Genomic DNA, 15563 nt, shown 5'->3' on the forward strand with positions numbered 1-15563 from the left:
CAGAGAAACTGATGTCAGAACATCTCTCATGTTCTAGTTTATGATTCTATCCTAAAACACTTCTTCTGCATTCAAACAATGGAATATTTTTCATATTATCTTTAGATAAGGATGGTGAGTATATTCTAACACAACAGGTTGATATTATGAATAAAGCCATATAAGGATAAGGTTTAGCTTGTAGCTAACACTCTCTACTCGTCCTCTGCTAGTGGAGCACGCCAGGTCTCTCGCCTGCTACCTCCCTCCCCTCCCTCTTGCCTCGTCCCAGCCGCCCCAGCATAAAGCTCCGGGTACGCTCTCTTTCTATCAGGCACCTGCCGTGTCGCTTCACAAGGTGGTCGGTGTGAAAACGATTGCATTTTTTTTTCTTGTCCTGCACTGGTGTTTTTTGGAGTTTGTTGGCTGCGTTTCCATTACAAATGTGCGCAAAACTTTTTCAGTATTATCCGACGGTCAAAACAACACAATTTAGCAATTGTGGCATTTCTGTAAAACAAGAAATGCAATTTAAATCACACATGAAGTCATTAAAAAAATGATTGATGTAAACACTTACATGCGATATATTAATACTTCAGCCACAGTGCTAGCACTCAGCCATCGGAGGAGACGTCAGCGTTTTATTCAGGTGTCGCTTTGGGAAAATTGTAGTTTGTGGTTTTTACAGAAGAGCTACTGATTCAACACATCTGAACTTTTGATCAACTGTGCAGTGCTGAGAGATCTCTTGTGTCCAAAGAGGCCAGTACCTACAAACAAGCACGTTGCAGCTGTTTACAAACTGGCATGATGTGAAACATATTTTCATTGCAGTTTTGCAAAATACATCAATCAAAAATCACCTCATTCTAGCGCATAATCTTTAACAAAAAAACGTGAGCTTTTTTGAAATTGCCTTGTTCTCAATCCACAAGTTTAGTTTCATAATACCAATTTGCACCATTCTATGGTCAATGGAAACGCAGCTAGTGAGTTTTCTTACAAACTTGGGAAGTGATGGTCCTTCTCCTGGTGGAATCGAGAGTAGTCTTCACTGAGTCATTCCAAGATACTCACTATAGGGAAAAGACTGTCTAAAATAGCCAATTGTCAACCTTTTCCCTTCATTACGTTCCTTAACACACCTGTTTCCATCAACAGGCGTCTCGTGAGAGCCTAGCAGCCCCTCTGCTTGGAGATGTCAGTGAGGTGAGCCTGTCCTCCCAGCAGGTGGCGCTGGCTGCCCCTGTTACACCTCTGCCAAGCAGCTCTCCTGCATCTGTGGCTCCTCAAGCTCCAGTCACTCCCAGCAAGGTGAGAAGAACCGGGTCGTGCTTCCTCGTCGCACATTTCACTAGATTTTCTTTCTCCATCCTCCTCATCGTGTTTAATTTCTGTTGCATTACATCCATGTTGCTGTTTAAGCAGGTGGAACCTGCCATTTCCAAGCAGGTAGAGTTCCTTTAAGGTTTCATGCATGCTGGCATGAGTTTTCTTCCACACTCAGAGTAACTCGGATGTCTCCAGAGCAAAACGTCTGTCGACGTCTAAGAACTCCTTGCATTTAATTGACATGATGCCACCTTCTTGTCAGTTCAGTGTGTTTGTCAGCAGCTGATTGGCAGTCGCAGTTTGTCTGGGCATGAAACTCCCCTTACCTGGAGGGACCGAACCCACCTTCACCTCCGACAAACTTCTTAAGCTTTCTCATTACAAAATAATCGAGAGAAACGTTATTAAACATTGTCAGTGTAATAATAAGAGACCATTTATAGGTCAAGTTTCTTATATTTCCAAAACCCAAACAAGGTCTGCAAAAAAGAAAGTTAAATCAATAAATACAGCTGAATACGACTGTTATTGACAGTATTACTACATGCTCATCTGTATAGAAGTAACTGGAACCATCACAGCATAGTGGTTAAACCAAAGATTATTGCATCAAGCTGGTTCCAAAACAATAATTGTGAGCTCTGGCTACAAATTAGTACAGTTTCTTTGTAATGTAGTAAGTTTTCAGGCATGTGGTACAAATATTCAGGGAATCCAGACAATGTAATGTCTGGATTCCTAAAGCCCAGGAAAGTTATCGCCGACTACATTTGTCTGCTGCACGTTCCACAAATTGCGTTGGCAAAAGATGCCTGAGTGCGACAGACGGACTGCTGAGAGACTTTGATATCGTACCATGTTGTTTAACAAACAAAAACGAAAAAAACAAATATTAACAGCCACCAGGGAGCAGAAAACCAAAGGGAAAGTAAAACAAGTACAGAGAATTCCCCAAATGTCTCGGGTAAACCTTCACACAACCTTCACCATGATGACCTTGCTTGTTCATCGGAGGTTGAGCGATCTCGCTGTGGCGTCATGTCAGATGTGAGCATGTATTGTTCTACTTTCAAGGACAAACCATCCACACATTCCTCATTGCATTGTGTTGTTTTGAGAAGAGGGGATCTTCAAGGGTTGAACGACTCACTGGGGTTTTTTCATGGTGGGACCTAATAAGTCTCTTGCCGTTATCCAGTTTCAGTCCTAAAGTGACGAAATTTTGTTTCTTACTCAGGAGGAAGACTCGCTGCGAGTTCTCGTAAAGGATCTGGAGGAGAAGCTGGAGACTCTGAAGATAAAACGAACGGAGGACAAGGCCAAGCTGAAGGAGCTGGAGAAGTACAAGATCCAGCTGGAGCAGCTGCAGGAGTGGAAGACCAAGATCCAGGAGCAGCAGGCAGACCTGCAGAAGCAGCTCAAGGAGGCCAAAAAGGTGTTTTATCGACTCATTTCACCTCATAACATTATCTAAAAAGAATTCACACCATTTTCAGATTTGGTCACGTCTCCGCCAATTTATGTTGGACTTTCTTGTAGGGATGAATCATTTCATCATAGTTCTGGATGCATTTTTAGAGTCACTCCAACATATTGGTCTCAGTTCTTCCTGCCCAAATCGTCACCATTTTGTGTTAGTCTTCATTAGAGAAAACCTCAATATGACACACTGAGGTCTGATATTTCACGTTTCAAACCACTGTTATTAACGATGTTACTTTGTAATGAACGAAATAACTGAAGCGCAGTTTGTTTTTACCTTGTGGCTTCGTAGGAAGCCCGGGAGGCGCAGGAGGCCAAAGACCGCTACATGGAGGAGATGGCAGACACGGCGGACGCCATCGAGATGGCAACGCTGGACAAAGAGATGGCCGAAGAGCGAGCGGAGTCGCTGCAAGTGGAGGTGGACTCGCTGAAGGAGAGAGTAGAGGAGCTCTCCATGGACCTGGAGATCCTCAGGCATGAGATCTCAGAGAAAGGTAGGAGAGGAGCTGCGTTAAATGACGTTGAGCCTCAGAGTGACTCTGATTTAACTCTGTATCCTTAATAGGTACAGATGGAGCCGCCTCCAGTTATCAAGTCAAACAGCTGGAGGAGCAGAACAGCAGGCTGAAGGAAGCCTTGGTCAGGTAATAACCTATAAAAAAAAAGTCTCAACAGGAGAAGTAATAATGTTTAAGTCTTTCCCGTAGAATGGATTGAGCTAAATGTTAACTGTTCTTGTTTTTACTCAGGATGCGCGACCTGTCGGCCTCGGAGAAACAGGAACACGTGAAGCTGCAGAAGCAGATGGAGAAGAAGAACACGGAGCTGGAGACTCTGAGGACTCAGAAGGAAAAACTGCAGGAAGAACTCAAACAGGCCGAAGCCACAGTGGATGAACTGAAGGAGCAGGTGGAGCAGCGTCTGCCTTTAGAGAGCGGATGACATCTGTGTCAAGTGGAAATGTGCGATTGTGTTTGTGCAAACATTCCCCAGGTGGACGCTGCCCTGGGGTCAGAGGAGATGGTGGAGACGCTGACTGAGAGGAACCTGGACCTGGAGGAGAAAGTCAGGGAGATGAGGGAGACGGTCACCGATCTGGTCAGTTCTGCTGTTTGTTTTTAAAATGTTCACAAATTATGGTTTTGTTTTTACACTCAGGGAATGAAAGTAAAACCTTTCACTGTCTAAAATCCATAGAAAATGAAAATGCCTTTAAAATATATTTAAAAATGTTAATCAACGTGTAATTAATTTGAATTTTAAAATTTAATCTGAGACAAAAAAAAAGGCATTTTTAGTCTTATCTAAGTCTCTTATTGGTGGAAAAGTTGCACTGAAATGTGTTTGGGCTTTCAAAATAAAAGCCTTTTATTTTTTTGGATGATTGCAAGAGTGATTTCCACATCAGTAAAAGAACTAAACCTGTGTGAAAAGGGCTTGTTAAGCTATTTAAAACGATGCCGAGTTATTTTAAAATATATTAGCCCCCTTTTTATACAAAAAAAATAATTGCAAAAGGAAGATCCTAAATGTTAATATGCTAAAAGCTGTGATGGGAATATTTTCAGAAGACTTTAAAAATATCCTTTACATAGATTGGACTGTTACTAGAAAAGTGTTCATACCTCTTTTGAAAATCCCTAATGATGCTGACTAGTTCAGATTAAATCTGATGAGCGTTGGGTGTCATTAGGGTTTAGCTGGTGAGCCTCCAGAACGCTTTGTTTCTAGTTAATTTTCTCCCGAATCGACAGGAAGCCATCAATGAAATGAACGACGAGCTGCAGGAAAACGCCAGAGAGACGGAGATGGAGCTGAGGGAGCAGCTGGACCTGAGCACTGCGAAGGTTCGAGAGGCAGAGAAGAAGGTGGAGGCTGCTCAGGAGACCGTGGCCGACTACCAGCACACCATCAGCAAATACAGAGAGCTCACCGCCTCGCTTCAGGTGGGTGGAAACGGAGGGACTCCTCACGGTGTGCGGTGGCGTGAAACGATGAATTAAGGGTGAGTTGTCGTTTTAGGAAGCCAACAGGGAGCTGATCAGTCAGCAAAGTGCAAACACAGAGCAAACCCAGCAGCCGTCTGCTGAGCTGTTCGACTTCAAGATCAAGTTTGCTGAGACCAAAGCCTATGCGAAGGTTTGAGATCAGATTAATTAATTAATCAGAGATTATCTGTGATGTTGGCTCACATTCTGATCTAAAACATACTTGGGTGTGTGTGTGTGTGTGTGTTCAGGCCATTGAGATGGAGCTGAGGAAAATGGAGGTGGCTCAGGCGAACAGACAGGTTTCGCTGCTCACCTCCTTCATGCCGGACTCCTTCCTCCGTCACGGTGGAGACCATGACTGCATTCTGGTGCTGCTGCTCATCCCCAGGCTCATCTGTAAGGTACGAACCGCCACCATGTTCGCTTTGATTTGCAGCCATCTTGTTTTTTTGCCAACCTGTTTTTGTGTTCTCTCGCATTAAGGCTGAGCTGATCAGCAAACAGGCTCACGAGAAGTTTGACCTGAGCGGCGGTCTGGTCCAGGGAACGGCGCTCAGAGGACCACCAGGAGAGCAGCGCAGCTTCGCCTCAGGCCTGGTCTACTCCCTCGGCCTGCTGCAGGCCACCCTGCACAAATACGAGCAGTAAGCGCATAGATGCATCTAACAAATGTAATCAAAAGCTTGTTCGAGACCAGATGCACTGTATAAAAACAAAACAAAAAAATCTTACCAAGTATTTTGGGCAGTGAAAGCAGAATGAGCCGCAACAAAGCAACATTCTCCAAAACCTCAAACTCATTAGCTTCAGAGGTCTCTGTTCTTTTCTATTCACCGGTTTTTCTTGGTTTCTAGAGCTCTGAACTCCTGCAGCGTGGAGGTTTTCAAACGAATGGGAACGCTTTACAGTGAAATGAGCTTCCATGAGCGCTCGCTGGATTACTTCATTGACTTGCTGCATAAAGATCAACTGGACGAGACGGTTCAGGTGGAACCCCTTACGAAGGCCATCAAATACTACCAGGTAGGAGCGAGTCGAACAACAAACCATGTTTAAAGATTCACGATTTGCATCATCCTTGATTTGCACTTTAGAGCCGCACAAAAATCAGTCCATGAACCGGAAATGTTCCCTGGGCCACACTTTGGACATCCCTTCTCTTAAACTGTTATGCATCTGTAAATGGGTTATTTTATTTAATAAAGTAAGGCGTAGAAATTGTCATCCAAGTGGAATCATATCAGTACTAAACATATTTTACGCGTTTCGTCTCCTAGCAACTGTACAGCGTCCATTTGGCAGATCAGGATGAGGACTGCACCGTGCAGCTGGCGGATCACATTAAGGTACTTCAACTCTTACTCGGAAGAAGTACAGTTTTGACATTTAAATTGATGACAAATTCATTTTTCAAGCAGTTTTATCAGTAAAACTGTTCCTAATTTTCTGCCCTCTTCCCTCAGTTCACCCAGGGAGCCCTGGACTGCATGGGGGTGGAGGTGGCGCGCCTGCGGGCGTTCCTGGCAGCAGGACAGGAGAGCTCAGGCCTCGCCGTCCTCCTGAAGGACCTGGACACTTCCTGCTCAGACATCAGACAGTTCTGCAAGAAGATCCGCCGCCGTATGCCTGGAACGGATGTAGCTGGAGTCCCTGCTGCCCTCAGCTTCGGGTCACAGGTGCAGAAAGACGCAGGACAACCGTCAGCCAGAGGGCGTCGCCGATGCCTTCTTAAATGTATACAACAATGCTGTTTTTGATGCATTTTGCTGTGTCGCCCATCAGGTGTCCGAGTCGCTGACGGAGTGCAGGCGACAGCTGACCCGCGTGGTGGCGGTTCTGCAGGAAGTGGCTGCAGCCGGGGCTCAGATGGTGGCTCCGCTGGCAGAGCAGGAGGGCCTCAACGCCCTGAAGCTGGAGGACATCACTTACAAGGCTGCAGAGCAGGTGGTCACACCGCAGTTTTATATTCCGCATCATAACTACAAGCATGTCAAGGCGCAGGGCTGGGCGATATGGCTTAAAAATTAAATCTAAGATTTTTTCAAACCACATTCAATTTTAATCCATTTCTTCTTGCTTTTATTTTTAAAGAAGAAATTGCAAAGGACAGAAAATATTTTCAAAATGCGGGTTTCATTTCAGTCATCTCTTCTGTCAATTGTACAACAAAGTTTTAGGAAATTTTACTTTCAATCATAAGAGTAAGTCATGATATTACCAGGAAAAAAAAACATTGTAAAATTACAAGAAAAAGATGAAATATTTCCTCATCTGTAAAAATGATACCCAATTGTTGTTTGACTTTATTCTTGTGATATTACAATCTTACAAATGTTATTCTTGTAAATAAAAAAAAAAATTGTAGCCTGGCCCTAAATGTCATGGTAGAGATTTCCAAATACACAAGCTGTAAAACACACTTGTCAAACAAGATGGCGGCCCTGAGCACGCTGACATCACTCTGAATTATGGAAGTCCAAGAAGGGCAAAAATTCAATTAATCAATAAAATCAATTTATCGCCCAACACTATGTCAAGAGTTGTATTCCTAAAAAGAATTTACAAATGAAAAGTGGTTTTTCTCCTAATAGTTTGTGATCCTAGTTATATTGGTAATTCCTCCACTAAACCATCTCTGACACACACATTTTCTCTAAGGTATTTGGCTCCCAGGGTGTGAACGGCCCAGAGCTTCTGCGACAGTCCTGCGGCTCCGTCATCACGACCATGAACAAGATGGCTACCGCGATGCAGGAAGGAGAGTACGATGCCGAGAAACCACAAGGAAAGGTATTCTGAGTCGGTGCAGGGTGCAATCTAAGCACATGCTTGTTGTTCATCCTAACCTTCATCCTCCTCTTCAGGCTCCGCCGGTGGAGAAGCGAGCCGCCATCGTCAGAGCGGAGATGACCGACGCAGAAGGTCTGGGAGTCAAACTAGAAGACAGAGAAACCGTCATTAAGGAGCTCAAGAAATCCCTCAAGATTAAGGTGACAAATGTTTCCTTAATCAGCCACTAACTTGAGTTTTTGCATCATCATGGAGACACCGACTCAGTTTGAGCTACTATACAAAGAATGAGAGAAACTTCAAGTGTGTCATAAAATGCCAATGAACTGCAGGAGGTATGAAAACCTTTGCAAACCACCAAGAGTTGCGACTGTCCTTGTTCCCAGGGCGAGGAGCTGAGCGAAGCCAACGTCCGCCTCAGCCTCCTGGAGAAGAAGCTGGACACGTCCACCAAGGACGCAGACGAACGCGTGGAGAAAATTCAGACCAAACTCGACGACAACCTCGCCCTGCTCAAGAAGAAAGAGAAGTAAGGAAGGATTTCAATTCAGCAACTTTTATTTATTTATTTATTTTCTTGGCGTCTTATTTACCTTCCCCCTCCTCTGTGTGCAGGGAGTTTGAGGAGACGATGGACGCTCTGCAGGCGGATATCGACCAGCTGGAGGCAGAAAAGGCAGAGCTGAAGCAACGCATCCAAAACCAGTCAAAGATGACGATCGAAGGGCTGAGAGGCTCTCCGGGTTCAGGAATCGCCTCCATCGTTCAGGGATCTACGAGTTCGTGCTCGTTTTTTTTTCTAAAACAAAAAGTTTTGGTCAAATTTGACAGGCTTATTTACGTTTAGAAAATGTCAGAATAAATATTTTCAGCGTTTCTTTTCTCCCGCAGGTCTGCCTCCAACCCTGGCAGGGCCAACGCAGGTGGTGGACTCCCCTCTCCTCCGACAGCAGCTTGAGGTCCAGAGACTGGGCATTAAATACCTGAAGAATGAAAACAACAGGCTCAAGGTAAACTCAGCTTCAGTTTGATATCTGAGCAATAAGTGAGAAATAAATCAACTTCATTGATTAATCAAAACTTTGGTTTTTGAAGATTTTGGAAAATCTGCATTTTTTTTTTCTTTTCCACCAACAAACTCCTTTGGTTTCTGTGGTTCAAAGTTCAAAGTGATGTCATCCTGGCTAAGGCAGCCATCTTTTTTGACAACCAGGTGTTAGTTTCTGTTTATTTGTACTTTGACTACAACAAAATATTAGGGTCAGATTAAGATTTTTATTTTTTCCAAAAATATAGTTATTGTTAGAAGAATACAGTCAAAATAACAAAATAGTCATAATTTTATGAAAACGCCAACATGAAAAATAAAGCTAATTATTTCAACCTTTTTCTCATTAGAACAACTCGAAATGTTAAGACGTTCTGGTAAAACTTCATCTTTAATGTGATACCACTATACTTGTAATACTATTAATAATCTTGATGCTAGGGTAATCACACCCTCACCCTAGCACCCCATTGTACAACTTCCAGAAAGGGTGATTGAAATAAAAACTACTTTTGAAAATATTTTCTGTCATTTGTAATTTCCTTTCTAGAAAAGAAAGCAAGAATTTTTTTTAAAATCAGATCTAGTATGAAAAAAAATCTGAGGTTTTGTATTTAAGCCATATCTCCCAGCCCTATGTCTTTGTGTTAAATTCAAACTTTTGGTATGATGACCCGCTTTGTGTATTTGACTGACAGGCGGAGAAGATGAAGGCTCAGCTCGCGTCCCTGCCTCCACTGTGCCCTCCGAAACTCCCACAGGTGTCCAAAGAAAGCTCATCATCTCCAGAGGGACTGAACACAGGGATCTACCGCAGGACCGACCAGCTGCTGGCTACCCTGCTGAAGCTGAGCGCAGAGGTTAAGGTGGTGGACATCACAGGGAAGACAGCAGGTGACTGGCGTACAGAACGGTTTTCCACTTCGTCTCAGATTCAAGCACTTCTATGTAGCTTTTGAAAACCATTTTCTTCCACATAAAATGCATTGAAGTTTGTGATTTTGATGCAACAATGTGAACACGTCCTTGGTTTCTTTCCGGCCTGATAGTCAGCGCCAGCTCTCAGCTGCTGGAGCAAACGGCTCGTCTGAAGAATCTCAAAGACGCCCTGGACAAACTGCAGGTACCTCTTGGACTCTAAGGGTCCATTTACACCAGCTCTTTTTGCTATGATGGACCTGTAGTCGGTTTGCCTAGAAACTCTGGTTTGTTTGAGGACTTGTAAATAAATTCTGCCGTGGTTCGAATGCATATGTGAACGCCAATCAAATCGGAAACTGCTCCAAAAGCAGGAAGCAAACTAGCGCAGGACATTCTTGGCAAATGCAACCAAAACAAACATGCGAGTCGAGGAAACTGGTTGCTCCAAGGGTTTTGTTCATGTGAAAGTGAATTGCACCAGCTGAAAATGTAACAAACGTTGCAACTTTGACCAAAGTCCGGTAGACAATCAGGTGTGAAAACATCCCAAAACTTATTCACTGATTGAAACCTGTTTCAGGGTGAGGTGGCCGAACATGTGGTTTCAAACCAGCCAGGAGCAAAGGCTTCCTCCGACTTCGCCACATTCCCAGCGTCCTCTTTCATTAAGGTACAGCTACAGTAAACGCTGTTTGAAACAGATTTCCTCTTTGTGCATCTGGGTTAAACACTGATGTTTTTTCTCAGGCTAAGGAAGAGAAGCAAGGAGGAACGGTTTTTGTGGGTCGCGTTGCCATCCCGTGCACCCGCGGTCAGGAGCAAGTCCACCGCCTCGTCCTGTCGCAGCAGCAGCTGCAGCAAGTGCACAACCTCCTCATGGTCTAAAACCAGAGCTACCAGTGCTGAAGACCCTCCCACTCTACCCAGCACTTCTCCTTAGCATTCTTGTTTCTTTTCAATACTACGCTCAGGAATCTGTGTCCTGTTAAAGCAAAGTTTCAAGCACTAATACCTATTTAATACCAGACTCCAGAATGTCACGTTATGAAGATGTGTTCATTTAAACTTTGTGGCTTTGCCAACGTGTTCAAGTCAACTTTTGTCTCTTCAACCTTTGAATACATTTGTATTTGTAGTAATTCTGAATTAAAAGCATTTCACTTTAACAGCCTTTAGTAGTTTTTCTGCCTGGTTGATGGTAATGGAATACCAACAGTCAAGCTTTTAATCCAAATGGAAACATCTTCTGTGGCGTCATGAAACTAAGGCGTTTGACCAGAATAATCACTTTGAGGGAGGGGGAAGCCCAACTGAAGTAACAGTGACAGAATTGTGTTTTGCAAGAACTGATGCACTCCTAACATGACATGAGGACAGACTGAAAATATTTAACATTTGAAGATAATGAAATGTAAAGCACTTTGGAGTCCTCTGACAATCATATCAGTAAATTAGTTAAATAGTGGTGCAAGGACAACAGCCATTATTTCAACACTGCAGGAAACCTAAGGTCAAAGATGGAAGGTGTGAGAACAAGGCAGCCTACAAACGACTTGTATCGTTTTATCAGGAACAAAACAGCATTATGTAGTGAGAATTTTTATTTTATTTTTTTTTTAAACAATACAGTCTTGAAATTTAATAGAAAACCAACTCAAACTAAAAACTTACAAGCAAATATTAAAATGCTTGGCTCTTGGTGAAAAAACTAAAAACCCAGAGTACACAATTACAAAACGGCTGTCTTTATGGTAGAGAACAACGCTTTGTTCTCTACCTTTCAGGGATCCATGTCAGTATCCATGAAAGGGACGGTGATCTGGTTTGTGATAGGTGTAGGGGGCATAGTGAGGCCTGCTGTGACGGCTCCTCATCACAAACTGATGATTGAGGGGCTGGTGGTAATCTTCATAGGGCTCAAAGTAGGAGGAAGAGGGAAGCACGTCGTCAACACCTGTAAGATGTTCAGACTGAATTTTAGACCTAATATTTTTTAAACTGATACATTTAGGTATGAGTGAGCTGGAAGGGTAATGCAGACGCCTTGTACAGATCGTCAATGGTACCTTCACCTAGAAACACGATGAGGCTTTAAATGCCAAGTCTGAAGCAGTGCACACACTTACGATGTCTGGGCGGTACATAATGTTTCTGCTGAGGTCTGCGGCGTGGCCGGGGCCGCTGCGGCTGGACGGCAGGTTGGAAGTTCTCTGTGTTTTCGTGGCGATGTGGCATTGGCTCTCTCTTGTCTTCAAAGCTCAAGAAGGCACCAGACAAAGAATCGGAGGTGAACTCCTCTCTAAAGCTGTCTGAATTCACAGCAGCTGTTTGGTAGCCGTTTGGAGAGGAAAGAGGGGTGAGACAAAGAGGTGAAAGAAAATTACAAAGTGGAACAAGGAAGTGCAGAAGCTTCATTTATAAATACTCTTGTTTTAACATCAAACAAATATGATCATTAAGCTAGATGTCTTCCATCAGGTGCACTTCAACTTTTCTAAAATATGCAGTTTACAGTTTTATTTTGGAAATGCCAGGATGACCTTTAACGTCCATCTCTGAAGAACTAATCTCCTCTGTGCTAATCCAAAAATACTACAAAAAAATACAAAGCCATCATCTATGGAACCCAGGAACTCCCTGCATGAGAATCTGTACAATACCAGTAGTCTGAAATCATATGCCACTGATTTCCAGGCCTGTAAAATCTTTAATTTCCCTTCTTTTCCAGTCTGAATAAACCACAGGAATCACCATCATGTCTTACCTGCAAATTTTGTAGAACAGTCGTAGATTGACTTCTGCTCAGGAACTTCTGAAAACAAAGCAGATACACGTTTTCATTCTTAAATAAAAGATGCATGTGTGTTTATGAAGCCACTCTTACCATCAGCAGTCAGCATCACACCCCAGGCTTGTGCAATGTGCCGTAACAGAAGAGCGGTGATCCTGCGGTGGGCGATGGCGTTCCAGTGGACGCCGTCTTTGGTTCGATGTTGTAATGAGAAGCGGAACTGAAAGTGGAGGTCCAACACGTCTATCTCGTAGTTGTCGGCCAGAGTCCCACCGTAGAAGTTGGCTTCGATCACGTCGTAACGCAGCTGAGGAGCTTTGTGCTCAATCTGTGGTCACAGAAAAATCATGCACTTTTCCTTTCAGCTGAAAATATCAAGATAAAAAGCTAAACTTAACTCACCTCAGGCACCAGAAAGCCACCTTTGATCCTTTCTCCTAAGGGCATGGTGAGGTTCCAGATAATCAGCGTTTCCTCTGGTAGGGAACTCTTCAGCTCACCAAAGAACCTCTTAAGGTTCGCCTTGTAGTCATCGACCCACTTGGGATTGTATCTAAATAAATATAATACAAACATAACAGGCCTAACCAATTACAGCACAAAGATTAGGATCAAAAGCATAATAATCATTATGGTAAGTACTGGGCATTATAAATGTACTGGCCAACACGTTGCATTTCTAAAATGCAAATGCTTTCTGATTAGCTTTTTTTTTTGTTGCATTCAGGTTCATTTCGGACCTCATGCTAAACCATGACGCATATTCTTGACCCCAACTTTTTGGACCAATATTTAAACTTTGTTAAAGACATGATATCAGTACTTCTTGTACCCACCTTGAAATATCCCAGACACAAGAGTTCACAATGACCACGTCTGGTTTCAAGCCGTGACGGAAGTCCTCGATGATGCTCTGCATATATCTTGAGAAGATGCGGGTCACAAAGTAGAAGCGGATCAAGTGGTGGTCCGACTGATACTGACGCACCTCTGTATACTCCGTCCCATTATTCATTCTCTTCAGACAGCCTCCTTCCACCAAGCAATCCAGCTCAAAGCTCATCTCACCCTGCAGGGACAAAATGTCACGATTAACAGAGCTGATAACTTTAAAAGACGTCACAGAAATATTAGGTTTCATTTATTAGCAGATGAATATCTGATTATACATTTTAATATCTCCCATTTTTGTAAATTATGTCCACATGCCGCTTACCTTGCTCTTCAGCTGTCTTAAAGTGAGGTATCTGTCCTTTTGTACAAGTACCACAAGATCCTTATACACAGACCGCTGAACTGAATGGAAATATGTTCAATAAATTACAGAAAATAAACAAAGGGTAAAAAATATATTTAGATATAATAAGGAAGGGAGAAATTGCTCACTGGAGTCTCCCAAAATAACGATAAACTTGTTATGGAGGAGCAGGCGGGCCTGCTGGTGGGTCGCCGTCTCTTTCTGGCAATTAAAAGAATTTATGTATATATATATATATATATATATATAATGAAGTAAAGATGCAAAAATATACTTACCATTGTGTTTTGATATTTTCAAATTGAGCTAGGTTTAAAACTACCAAGCTTTCCTAAATTCACGACCGACGTCACTTTCTGAATGTTAGCCGTTAACTAAAAAGCTATTTATTTCCAAACCTTTTCCCCTCCTAAACCATTGAAACCACGAAAAACTCCTTTTTTTTTTAACTTAAACCCACTTTTAAAACGCAAAACACCCAAACAGCCACATCGCCGTGTCAGCTTTTAAAAAGTTAGCATAATTGTTCAACCGTGGCTGCCGTTAGTTCTACAGACACAGGTGACGCTGATTGGATGAGGCCTTTAATGACGGTCGGATATTTCTCTTCATACAGCGAGCCTCTGTATCACTTCAAAAATAAACTAAAATTACATCCGAAATAGTTCACCTAAAATGTGCGTCAAATACTAATTTATAAACTTAACAAAACTCTGTCACACGTATTTAAATTAACTGGTTTCCAAAAGTGATATTCTGTTGTCAAATTTTTACTCACACTTTCTTGTGGACACACAAATGCAACTAACAACAATTTTTTTTTTCAAACTTTTTGAAATTTATCTACACAAACAATGAGGTTTATGACTTGAAACTCAAATTAGATTTATTTTTTGGAAACAAAAAGTTTTTCTTACGTCAAGTCAGGGAGTACCTGACTACCTCCACTTGATCTACATCTTATATATTATGGAGACGTATTTTGTTTTCATTATCAGTGTGTGTTGAATTATGACTTTCTTTTAGAGCATTAAGTTGTGATCAGAACCAAGTATGTAAAATATTGAGTGAAGTCAAGTTGAATGAATCCAACTTCTGGCAGATTTAAAATCTAAATAACATAAAATAGGATATGCCACTGTGCACACACTGACAATGAGTGAAAGAAACATCAAGACGACATCAGGTACTAAATAGAAAACAAATTAGAGCCTTAAATAAAATGAAAAACAGCCTCTCTTTTTTCAAAGTAGTATTTTTATTTAATTGTTTATCATATTTTTAAATGTGACATAGACAGTTTATTTTTTTTTCCTCAGTGGAAGACATTATCATCTTCATCTTCATAATCTAGTACTTGAATCTGATCTTCTTTCTTTTCCTCCTCCTCTTCTTCGTCTTCTTCTGCGTTGCTTGTTGTCTTACTTTTACCTCTCTGGTGAAACTCCTGGTATATCCCTTTCAGTGCTTTTGCCGCCTCCAGGGACACTTTTAGACTCCCTATGACCTCCCTGTCTTCGTCCACACTCAAAACTGCAGAAAGGTGAAAGAAAAATTAGACATATTGAAAGTTTTAGGTTATTTAGAAAATGTAGAACACCTCTACCTAAATTAGGATTTTTCTTTTGTTTCTTAATTCAATTTTTTTTTTTGCATTAACATTCGTCTTATCTCTCAGTAGGACCGTACAATTTATCCCCTGAGCTAGTTAACAGAAAGGTGAAACTTTACTACGGTAACATTTACCTCAGAGCTGCAACACTTACTGTCAATCTGTTGTTCGAACACATCGTTTCCTGTGAGCAGCAGTTCCTGTAGGTCCAGGAAAGCATGTCCAACATCCACACACTCCTCTTCGTCGTCCATCGGCTCACTGACCACTGTGAACTTTAACCTGCCGTTACAAACAAACGTTGTCCAACAGGACAACGATTAAAAACACACCAAAAAATACTTCTGACGAAG

General features: G+C 42.3%; 3 protein-coding genes and 1 long non-coding RNA gene across 14 annotated transcripts in view; 1 reads left to right on the forward strand and 3 right to left on the reverse strand.

The window, feature by feature from the left end:
- LOC106935500 (uncharacterized) overlaps positions 1-1137 on the reverse strand; it is a 2152-nt gene extending 1015 nt beyond the window's left edge. Inside the window, exon 1 of the long non-coding RNA XR_001421902.1 lies at positions 560-1137. This is a non-coding gene — a long non-coding RNA (uncharacterized LOC106935500). The remainder of the gene's footprint in view (positions 1-559) is intronic.
- Positions 1-10720, forward strand: part of LOC106935494 (dynactin subunit 1-like) — a 15886-nt gene extending 5166 nt beyond the window's left edge. For 3 of the 9 annotated variants that reach the window (XM_015015980.1, XM_015015982.1, XM_015015984.1), the window contains 25 exons: positions 213-293; positions 1144-1296; positions 1408-1434; positions 2552-2749; positions 3089-3293; positions 3365-3443; positions 3549-3708; positions 3793-3897; positions 4554-4745; positions 4822-4938; positions 5039-5191; positions 5274-5434; positions 5645-5813; positions 6068-6136; positions 6254-6466; positions 6573-6734; positions 7449-7580; positions 7655-7780; positions 7967-8109; positions 8196-8359; positions 8472-8590; positions 9327-9522; positions 9678-9751; positions 10130-10219; positions 10297-10720. In XM_015015980.1, the coding sequence (XP_014871466.1) occupies positions 213-293; positions 1144-1296; positions 1408-1434; positions 2552-2749; positions 3089-3293; positions 3365-3443; positions 3549-3708; positions 3793-3897; positions 4554-4745; positions 4822-4938; positions 5039-5191; positions 5274-5434; positions 5645-5813; positions 6068-6136; positions 6254-6466; positions 6573-6734; positions 7449-7580; positions 7655-7780; positions 7967-8109; positions 8196-8359; positions 8472-8590; positions 9327-9522; positions 9678-9751; positions 10130-10219; positions 10297-10434 (3426 nt within the window). In that variant the 3' untranslated portion in view covers positions 10435-10720. The remainder of the gene's footprint in view (positions 1-212; positions 294-1143; positions 1297-1407; positions 1435-2551; positions 2750-3088; positions 3294-3364; positions 3444-3548; positions 3709-3792; positions 3898-4553; positions 4746-4821; positions 4939-5038; positions 5192-5273; positions 5435-5644; positions 5814-6067; positions 6137-6253; positions 6467-6572; positions 6735-7448; positions 7581-7654; positions 7781-7966; positions 8110-8195; positions 8360-8471; positions 8591-9326; positions 9523-9677; positions 9752-10129; positions 10220-10296) is intronic. The other 6 variants (XM_015015986.1, XM_015015987.1, XM_015015988.1 and 3 more) reach the window with 3 other exon arrangements.
- A 415-nt stretch (positions 10721-11135) lies between these two features.
- fam113 (family with sequence similarity 113) lies at positions 11136-14173 on the reverse strand. Of its 3 annotated transcripts, none has more exons than XM_015015994.1 (10): positions 14073-14149; positions 13877-13900; positions 13727-13808; positions 13557-13636; positions 13177-13409; positions 12743-12893; positions 12434-12668; positions 12314-12358; positions 11676-11873; positions 11136-11503 (listed from the first exon to the last, which is right to left on the reverse strand). In XM_015015994.1, the coding sequence occupies exons 2-10, from the start codon at positions 13877-13879 to the stop codon at positions 11343-11345; spliced, it is 1188 nt and encodes a 395-aa protein (XP_014871480.1). In that variant the 5' UTR covers positions 13880-13900; positions 14073-14149; the 3' UTR covers positions 11136-11342. The 3 variants fall into 3 exon arrangements, with proteins under 3 accessions (XP_014871480.1, XP_014871479.1, XP_014871481.1); XM_015015993.1 differs by having other exon boundaries at positions 12314-12361; positions 14073-14148; XM_015015995.1 differs by having other exon boundaries at positions 12314-12361; positions 13727-13799; positions 13877-14173.
- A 703-nt stretch (positions 14174-14876) lies between these two features.
- On the reverse strand, positions 14877-15549 carry LOC106935493 (X-linked retinitis pigmentosa GTPase regulator-interacting protein 1-like). Its single transcript, XM_015015979.1, has 2 exons — positions 15365-15549; positions 14877-15131 (listed from the first exon to the last, which is right to left on the reverse strand). The coding sequence occupies exons 1-2, from the start codon at positions 15462-15464 to the stop codon at positions 14914-14916; spliced, it is 318 nt and encodes a 105-aa protein (XP_014871465.1). The 5' UTR covers positions 15465-15549; the 3' UTR covers positions 14877-14913.
- Positions 15550-15563: the final 14 nt, after the last annotated feature.

The sequence above is a fragment of the Poecilia latipinna genome, unplaced genomic scaffold, assembly GCF_001443285.1.
Source record: "Poecilia latipinna isolate Pla-1442-1.1 unplaced genomic scaffold, P_latipinna-1.0 Scaffold1972, whole genome shotgun sequence".
Classification (NCBI taxonomy): Eukaryota; Metazoa; Chordata; class Actinopteri; order Cyprinodontiformes; family Poeciliidae; genus Poecilia; species Poecilia latipinna.